The 10109-nt window shown below is 43.3% G+C and overlaps 1 protein-coding gene across 2 annotated transcripts in view; it reads left to right on the forward strand.

The window, feature by feature from the left end:
* ppp3cb (protein phosphatase 3, catalytic subunit, beta isozyme) overlaps positions 1 to 9705 on the forward strand; it is a 36104-nt gene extending 26399 nt beyond the window's left edge. The window contains exons 8-14 of one of the 2 annotated variants that reach the window (XM_006781833.3): positions 1053 to 1147; positions 1330 to 1455; positions 2820 to 2897; positions 2997 to 3081; positions 3359 to 3456; positions 4524 to 4571; positions 7222 to 9705. In XM_006781833.3, the coding sequence (XP_006781896.1) occupies positions 1053 to 1147; positions 1330 to 1455; positions 2820 to 2897; positions 2997 to 3081; positions 3359 to 3456; positions 4524 to 4571; positions 7222 to 7400 (709 nt within the window). In that variant the 3' untranslated portion in view covers positions 7401 to 9705. The remainder of the gene's footprint in view (positions 1 to 1052; positions 1148 to 1329; positions 1456 to 2819; positions 2898 to 2996; positions 3082 to 3358; positions 3457 to 4523; positions 4572 to 7221) is intronic. The other variant, XM_006781835.2, reaches the window with a different exon arrangement.
* Positions 9706 to 10109: the final 404 nt, after the last annotated feature.

The raw sequence follows: 10109 nt of genomic DNA on the forward strand, positions 1-10109 counted from the left end.
CAGGGCTGTGTTCTGTGTGTGTGCTGTTTGGTGAACCCATTAACAGTATTTGGTCTGTCATGCAGACGAGTAGTCTGGGTAATCATCCAGAGGTCTTAATGCACTTTTTATAGGATGGCCAAAAAACAAGCTATTTCAGTTGCCAGGCTTCTGCACCTGTGCAGAGTAGCTAATGTGGAGATAAAACATGCATTCATGGTCAAAAAAACAAAAAAGAGACTGTTCGATGAAGTAAGCAGCAGCAGTGTGGATACAAAATGGAGCAGCTTACACCTGAGAACTTACAAAAGACATTGTACTCACTGCTGTCTCTACGAATTCTTTGATTGAATTCTTGAAGCCCTTGATTTGTGAATGTGCCGTTGCTGCATTATATTCTCCAACAATAGCGACAGCACAAAAAGAATAACGGCCAGCTCACTCAAAAAAAAAAAACTAAGCTAGCTGCTACAGGAACTACCCTAAATGGTGATTTTGTCTGGGAAAAATTGGTTTCTCTTCACTGAAGTTTAATGAGCAGTGAGAATCTAAAGCTGTAGCTCGGTGGATTTAAAGCAGCACACTCTCCTGTCAATATTACCTGATGAAATGTGTGTTGTTTATAGCGGCCTGACAATGAAAAAGGATTTTTTCCCCTAAACCACACAAATCCTAAACAAAGGGGGGGAATCAAAACAGACGTTGGTCTAGGAATATCATCATTAAATTCACACAGAACGTGAACCACGCTCTCCTGGGTGAAATTGTTAGACCCACTCAGCCACCACAACCCAGATCAGTAAAGTTTTGTTTTGATAATTTGCATATCTATGCAGGCTTCCGATGCCCAGTAGCTTTTTCTGTTTTTTTACTGGTCATTTTCCTCTGCTATGCAAGGCAATCTGCTCTATTTCTGTTCTGTTAGTTTAAAAGAGTGTGGCTGTCTCACCTCCAACCATCCCCTGGCTGCTTTAGAAGACCTGCAAAGCAAATCCTTGTTTTTTTCATCCACAGCGCGGTGTCCTATTTGAGTGGCTGTAACGTGGGCAGCTTGTTTGTCTCTCTTTCCTCAGGTACCGTATGTACAGGAAGAGTCAGACTACAGGTTTCCCCTCGCTCATCACCATCTTCTCCGCTCCAAACTACCTGGATGTCTACAACAACAAAGGTCTGACTGACGTGTGTTATCCAATTATTGTAGAGCAAACTGTTTGTGTTGTAAGACTTCTCAGGAAAATCTTTACATGTACGGATGGATGGAAACATTGTTACCTCCTAGAGGAGCAAGCTTTCAATAGGTTAATATCTGCTTCTGTGTGCGTGTGTGTGCGTGTGTGTGTGTGTGTCTAGCTGCGGTGCTAAAGTATGAGAACAATGTGATGAACATCCGTCAATTCAACTGCTCGCCTCACCCCTACTGGTTGCCCAACTTCATGGACGTCTTTACATGGTCGCTGCCCTTTGTTGGAGAAAAAGGTACTCCCCCCCCCCCCCCCCCCCCACCCACACACACACACACACACACACACACACGCACACACACACACACACATTACATTACAAATACTATGGAAGAGGATGTTGAAGAGGAAGTGCAAAATCTTCATCTTCCACGTGAAGATAATTTAGAAAACATTTAATTTTGAAAGTGAAAGTAAACCTTCAGTTGAACTTCTCCAGTGAGAGAGCTCCTCTGCTCAGCTACTAACAGAGTTTGCACAGTATGCATGCCTAGTTTGGAATCCTGGTCCTTGCTGGTGTCTACTGGTCAATAGGGGAGTTGACTGGATGTCTGTGGGATTCTGAGACAGAAGGAGAAACTTAAAGTCTCTGAAGAACATTCATGTATTCTCAAGGATCACCAGATTTGATGACTCGTTTGACCTGTTTGAAGGCAGGGACAACCCGCAGTGGGTGGACTGGCTTCCTCTATCTGCCCAGTGTAACTGTGGGCGAATGGCTTGTGAGGTTTAGAGGCTGCTGGCCTTTCAGGCAGAATATGGCTTCAAAACCAGCAAAGTGTGGCATCAGAATCTGGGCTTTATTTTATGGAACGTGTAAATATATACAGAGCAGCTGGGAGGAGGAGCTGCTGAAAGAAACCAGGGGGCACGAGTGGTGCTAGATATGTCATACAACCTGGGACAGTAGGACCTCAAAACAAGGCCGACGATGGCTGGAACACATATTAATGTCAGTGAACAGGACGTCTCAGTTCATTTTCTTTACCAAGATAAGCTTCAGTATAGCGGATTTTTAGCATCAATTACAACCTTGTGACAAAAAACAGTTGTGTTGTTAATTCTGGTTGCAATCAATAAGCATATATGTTTTCTCTGCAGTTTGAAATTGAGCTGAAGACAATATATGTTAATGGTTCCGGGTCAAACTGACCTGAGGGATACCAGTTTGATAAGCGATTAATAAAATGGATCGCTGATGTACAGTAACAGAGTGTGATTCTTGATATCTTCATCTTTGTCCACTCACAGCCCTCTAGCATTTTCACAGCTGGACATAGTTCAGCTCCGTCCTACTTACATAAAAAGATTTGTCACATTTTTTCCCAGAAAACATTTTTATTTTTCACAGTAGACACTGAAACATGTCGTATCAAAGGGGTAACGATCACACCGATGATGGCTCATGTTCCATTAAGGGATCGCGGAGAGCCGGTGTGAAGGTCTGCTGTCACATAGGTCGATAATTTACCGCTATTCATTGAAGGACACGATAATTACCCTGTCGTTAACATTTTCACTAGGACCTAAACTGCATGTACCAGTTGGCAGTTTTGTTGTCCTTTTATAGAAGCGTATCTGTGTCTGTTTGCCCTGCAGTGACTGAGATGCTGGTCAACGTTCTGAGCATCTGCTCTGACGACGAACTCATGAACGATGGAGACGAGATCTATGACGGTAAGAAGCCGCCAGCATTGATTTTTTAAGGGTAGCTAGCATTCTTTTTTTCTTCTACGTGTCATCTTTCAATAACGTTTCTGCTCCACTCACTTCCAGCCAGTGCAGCGGCAGCGAGGAAAGAGGTGATCAAAAACAAGATCCGAGCCATCGGGAAGATGGCCAAAATGTTCTCCGTTCTAAGGTGGGTCAAGTTGCAGTTAAACACGCGTGTGCGCTTGCCTGCACATGCTCGGTTTCCCGCAACTTCTGCAGAAGCTGGCAGTCATCAGATCCTCACTTTTTAAAAGAGATTTTTCTAAAATCTGTCTTTTAAACCACAATCGTGTTTTTTTGCATGTTTGCAGGTGTGCAGTGTGTGAGGAAGTGTGTAATTCTTTCTCTTTATCACCTGCTCTCTTCTTTTACCCACACACATCTGTCACACACACACACACACACACACTGTCTCTGTTTCTCAGGGAGGAGAGTGAGAACGTCTTGACCCTGAAGGGACTGACCCCGACAGGCATGCTGCCCAGTGGCGTTCTCTCTGGGGGCAAACAGACCCTGCAGAGCGGTGAGCGTTTCATTCACTCACACACACATAAGCACACACACAGTCACATGCACACAAACTTAACCCCGAACTCATATTCAGAAACACAATGCCACACAGACAGTTTGAGTATCTGCTTTGGAGCATCCTCCGGTTCCTCCATGCCCTCTCTCCTCTTCTCCTCCTCCTCCAGCTGTTTTTCTCCTCTCATCCTTCTGCCTCACTGACTCACTCCCCTCTCCACCTCACCTCACCAGCGCTGAAGGATACTAACAGCCCACTGGTTGCCTGTGTGTGCGAGTGTCAGAGAGAGTGTACAAGCGAGAGGCTGAGAACCTGAGAATGACACCAAAATACAGGGCAAATGCATGTGTGTGTGTGAACTAACAGCAGCTAATGCTAACACCAGGTGCCCTCTGAATCTGCTGTGGTCTCAGTGCTGCTCTGAGGGCTTTGCTTGTTTAAAACCTGAAACATGCCCCTTAGAAGGGGGTGTCTGGTAGTTGGGATATTTAATTAATGCTAATATTAAAATTATATGGATGTTACACATGATATTGATGATACAGAGTCTCTCACTTGTGTATATTTATCATGATGACATCTCCACAGAGCTCTAACGTGAATTTGGCCAACAGAATAGCATGAAGAAAATTTCACATGTTCAGCTAAACAGATATTGGTCCAAGCTGGCCGTCAAAAACTGCAACCTTTCACTTCTGCCTTAGTTCATGGTGCTCGTCATAAATCACATAATACTTGTCTGATCTCCCAGGCCAGCGTGAGGTCTCGTTTTATGTTTTATGACTTCCTGTTTGATTTTTGGATCACCCCAAAGTTCTGCCTACACTGTTTTCCAACCAGAGATTGTTTGACAACATTTAGCTCAGCCTGTCGGAGCCTCCTCAGCAAGCGCTGCTCACCCATACGGCAAAGATGTTTACGCATATCTGCACAGAGCATGTTTCAGCCTTCACTTCGTTTTCCTTCTCCTCCTCCTTTCTTTGTACTCCATCTTTCTCTTGGACTCTGTCATCTCCTCTCTCTTCCTGTCCTCCTTTCGTTCTCTTCTTTTGCCCATCCTTCAGCTACCATTGAGGCCATTGAAGCTATCGAGACAGTTAAGGACGCCGAAGGTAAAATCCCACTCATTTCACTGTGTGTGGGCGCGTGTGTTATATGTGTGTGTGTGTGTGTGTGCGCGTACGGACGAGTGTGCAGCATGGCTGCGCTCTCAGTCGCCCATGCTCATAAGGTCATAGATATTTCCTTAGACACGATGCACTCAGCTCTTCTAACTGCATCACCGCTCTCAACAAACCTGCTGCATGCTGGAGCCACCACATTAAAGCACACAACATGCATAAACCTTTCTTTTTCATCCTCTTGGGAAACAGGAAACACATACAGCCATATATTTGCATTCTGTTTAGATGAAACGCGCAGAGAATATTTTCTCCACACACACACATTTACAAGAAGAGCAGGAATGTGGGCGGGAGAGGATGTTGCAATGGCAGGGTCACTCAGACCTCCTCACGGACTGCAGTGTGTTAGTGTTTTTCTATAGTTTCCATAGATGCCGTAGTTCTTTAGAATATGAGCATGCAATCAATCTGTTTCTCAACAACCTACAGCAGAACTCGGGCCAGATCAAAATTTGCAACATTTGCAATTCGCTGAAGAAACATTTACACTGATCTGCCACAAAACTCGTCTTTTTACTTAGCTTTCAGCCTCCTGCAGCGTATTCACGTGACCTAGATTCAGAATAAAAGTCTTTGCTTACACCAAAAGATGGTGTGTACTGAAGAAGGCAAGCTAGTGTGGCTGAAACCTCTGCAAAAAGTTGGGCTTGGGATTATACAGATACAGTTTCACACTCAAAACCTTTGCAAAGAAAAAAAGATTAATTTGGCATATGGATGCATTACATTCAGAGGCAGCTGACAGGTCTGCCAGGTTCTTTTGAGCTCACGAACAGATTGTGGTCATGGATTGTGTCTTTTGTGTATCATGCCCGGCGTGCACAGGCCCAGTACTCGGCGCGCTTCAGTTACCCATACTATTTTGTGTTTGTACCTTTAGTGCTGTCTTTGGCTTACCTGAAGTACAGACCATAATTTGTTTACCCAAATGAATTATGGGTATGGCCTGTGCTGTAGTTTTCTGTCATGTTATATATGATTTGTAGTTGGGTGTTAGACATGTGCTTTGTAGTACAGTGGCATCTGTGAGCAGCTGCATGTGTGACAGTTGTCTTGTGCCGTTGTTGAAGAGTTGGCGTCGGCCTCTCCAGACAGTCCTCCTTATTGGTACAGGAGCATCTGCTGGAACAGAGGTTTACCTGGTCTGGGGTGACAGCTACTACAGCGAATCAACCTTAATGCTGGTTGATGTTTTGTCTAATTTAAAGACACACCGTTTAAAGACCATTGAAATAAAGCCAAGTCTACAGCCATGCTAGCTCTGTGAAATGCTTCCGCTAGCATGCTAACAGGTTTACGAATGACAGAAAGAAGACGCTGCTGAATTAATACGTTTAACTGAAGTCCAGATGTGCGTGAATGACTGACTCTTCAGTGCGACTGAACAGACTGCGATAATTTGGATCTGGTGTACTGCTAATGTGTTTGTGTGCTCTGCTAACATTTGACGATTAGCAGTAAATACAAAGCAAAGCTAATGCTACGCGAGCATGAGCAAACATCTGACAAATAATAATAATATTAATAATAGTAATGGTGACTAACTCAAACAAAACCCATTTAACAGATTTATCAGAGAACACACATAATAAATGTCTGTTCAGTCATTTCCTCATTTGCACCTTTAAAGCATTAGTGTCAGTTGGTATGAAGTTGCAGCTTGGATGAAATAAAAACAAAAAGCAGATGCGCATGCTTTTGTTTCATAATGACTCTAAACACTGCTGACTCACCTGTACTACTTCCCATAAAACCGCCATCTGATAATATCTTGCTGCTCTCTGGAAACCAACTGGTTTCACTTTTTTTTTCTGTGTAAAGATTTCTTGAAAAGCACTATAAAAATCCTTTTGCATGGAGGTGCAATCAGCTCTATCTAACTCTCAGCAAATAAATATTCTTCCCAAAATGTTGAAGCACTTCCTGAAATATTTGTCAAGTCCAAAGCGGAGTAAAGAAAATACTGGTGGTCACTATGACCTGATTAAAATTGGTGGAGTGCTTCTTTAAGATATCAATGCAAGGTTAAAGCTGCCTCCTTAGTAAAAACAAGGAGTACTCCCAAAGCCAAAAGGGAGGAACATGAGGGAAATGGAAAAATGTGACTACATGTCTATACCTGTAAATTCTGTGAGCTCCTTCTGTATATGATGGTTTGAATGAACAGCTAACTGTCAGAAACTTGTCCCGAGGGGAAAAGATGTCTTATGAAAGACCGATTGTGCTCATATTGTTTTTCTCATAACATCTTACCAACCACTTTACTCACACTGCTAATCTAAGGTCGATGTCCAGATAAACACCGGTTCATGGGTGGCATAACATCTTTGTAGATATGAATATACAATATGATTTTGTTTATCCAAACCCCAGCTGACCTTCAGCTGAAGAGATTTAGATCAACATGATCTAAATGTGGTTACTGGAGAAACTGAGAAAAGATTTACTTCCCAGGCCACACTCATGCTCTTTATCGGGGGGTTTGGATACACAAGATTTTGTGCAATACTGTGTCGACTTTTAACTGTGCATGTATGTGTGCTTCTGCCTTGGTGTGTGTATGCGTGTGTCTCTGCAGCCATTCGAGGGTTCTCTCCGCAGCATCGGATCAGCAGTTTTGAGGAGGCCAAAGGTCTGGATCGGATCAATGAGAGGATGCCGCCGCGTCGCGATGCCGTCAACAGCGTGGGCCTGTCGATGGGCCGCATGAACATGGGCGAGCCCAATGGGACCGACAGCAACAGCAATCTACAGTGATGGACGTACATGCCCACGCGCCCACACACACCTACAGTTACCACACTGACCTGGTCCCATATTTCATATTATGTGTACATAGGCATATATACAGACAAGAAAAATGCATCACACACACAGACACACACACACACACACAATATTTCCTTTACTAAATAGGTACAGACAACATAAAACCCAATGCAATTACATACACACATCCTGCCCCTTTTCCCGTCGCCATCAGCTGTTATTTAAAGGCATGAGCGTACCTGGACTTTACCACCAAAGGCTCAATCTCTTCTCTGAACTGATTGGCCCCATTTAGAGAACTACAACTCTCATGTACCTGCACAACCACAGGAAAAGAGTCTCCAAAAATACTCCCCATGCAAAGCACGAGCAGCTACTGTTTGCCTTGTACGGAGGGGGGTGGGGGGATCACCAGCGGGCTGACAGTGACAAGCCTGTGAAGGTGTGCTGTTTGTGATGGACGTGGTCAAGTTTAAGGGTTGGTGCAGACGGCAATCGGTCGGGGGGAGGTATTTAAGTGTCATGTATGATTCTTTTTTCTGTTTGCATCCCCAAAACAGGAAGTGGAACCATTACCAATGCTGATTTTCCAAAGTGCGTGCACATGCTTTTAACGTGTCGGTGTCTGTATGGCTGTATTTGGAAAAAAAAAAAGAAAAAGTGTTTACGTTTGCGAACACGAGCAGAGCTGAGCATCAGGCAACGGCAAGAATATGTTTTTGATGTGCAGTGTGGCGGCTTATCTGCCAGCGAGAGATGTGCGGAGATAATCTCAAGCTGCGGTCTAATCTGAGCCTCGCCATCCTTTCCTCCTTTGGAGGAGAGTCCCATTTTGCTTTTGTAGCACCACACTGCAAGCATACGCCACTTGAAGTCAAGTGGCAGGAAACCCCCCTGCCTGCCCATCCACCCAAAAAAGAAACAAAGAAACCCCCTCGTGGCTCCAAATGTGACCCGGATCATATTTGAAGTGTTTCTCCCCACCTGTTGTGTGTAAATAGAATAAATAAGAGAGGTTTTATTGCACATCTTGATGCGTTTGGTCACAGGGTCTGCAAGATGCAGTGTATGGTAACGTGGAATGCCTAATGTACTGTATGTGAGGGAGACGCAGAGGTGGGGGAGGGGAGTTGAAATGTGAATTCAACACTCTATTCATTCTCTTTCTACATCCTCCTTTCTTCCCGAGTTGCTGTCTGCTAAAAAGACAGCAGTGACTGCCGGGAATCTCCGGCCTAATAAGCAGGAAACGATATTCCACTGAGGAAACACACTCTTCTGGTGAAGGAAGAAGCCAAGACAACAAGAAGAAGTCCGAAGGGGGAAAAAGGGTCTTTGTAAAGCATTTATATTAAAGCATCAGTGCATGCAGAGTTAAGTTCTTTGATAATAATGTGAAGATTATATTTGTGCTCTGTGTTTCACTATGGTAGGATTTTATTTTCTTCTTGTTTTTCTGGCTAATATAAATGAACTGAGGTATGATGAAACATTTATTTTGTACATAATGTTATTTTTTTTTTTTTTTTGTATTCATTTTGCGTTCGATTTCATTGGGGGTTATTTTTGCCACCTGTTTTTCCCTTCTTCTTTTTTCACGACCTGTGTTTCCGGTTTCTTTCGACGCTGTACAGAATGACGACTCACTTCTATTCAAAGTGTCAGGTCCACGTTCTCTCCTCTCTTCTTTGTCGATGTACAGGAGTTGTTTTTAAATGATAAATATGAATAACGATAAACAAATATTAAACTAGCATCGATGAATGACCATTACTATATACAAAGGCACAGGCATTCAGGCAGCCAAAAGCATGATTGCATGGATAGAATTTGCGCTGTTCAAAGCAAAAAAGCAGCAGACACATTTTAACGGGAGGCGTGTTGCCGTCACAACTTAAAGGAAAAAAGTGTACTCTCTCTCTGATCATAATGATTCCTCTTGTTATTTGATGATATTTATGAGTCTATGATTATTATGATTCTATTTATTATAAACATTATTCTTAATATTAAGCTCTCTCTCTCTCTCTCTCTCTCTCTTTCTCTGCTGGTTGCTCTTCATGTTGCGTTGCTCCTTGGTTGATCTTGTGCTTCTCTGGGAGAGGTGAACCCCCCTTGGGAGACCCTGTGCCATAGAAATTGTGCCACGGTTCTGACTTTCTCTGTCTCTTGTTCAATCTCTCTCTCTTTTCTCTCAGCTTTCTGTTTTGACTCCCCCGGTCACTAACACTGTAAGCATGCCCCATGGGACGATCCACTTTTTTACTCTTGAATAAAATATGCATGAACCTTTGGTATGGATACAGAGCCTTTATTTCCTTGTCACATGTTTCCTTACCAATTAATCACAGACACAAATTGCAATACAAAGGACTAACTCTGATGTTTTCAGAGTTTTTATCAGTTTTGAGTGTTAACTCGGTTTCCCTGGGTCTTTTCCCGTGTGTTTTGAATACATCTTCTTTTTTTTGGTACCGGTACCGTTTTTATTTTGTTGTATTTATACGCAACACCTTAAAGGCCGGTCCGTTAAAATATTGTCGGACATAAACCAAAGATGTTTATAAACCGAAGATGTGAAGATGTTTCACCTCTCATCCGAGAAGCTTCTTCAGTTCTAGGGTCAAATGGTGGAGAGTCCCAGATTTAAGCCCTGTGGGAGTGTGAAAACGGGTGTAAATCACAGAACTGAAGAAG

Source organism: Neolamprologus brichardi, chromosome 2 (genome assembly GCF_056152115.1).
Source record: "Neolamprologus brichardi isolate AB-2024 chromosome 2, ASM5615211v1, whole genome shotgun sequence".
Classification (NCBI taxonomy): domain Eukaryota; kingdom Metazoa; phylum Chordata; class Actinopteri; order Cichliformes; family Cichlidae; genus Neolamprologus; species Neolamprologus brichardi.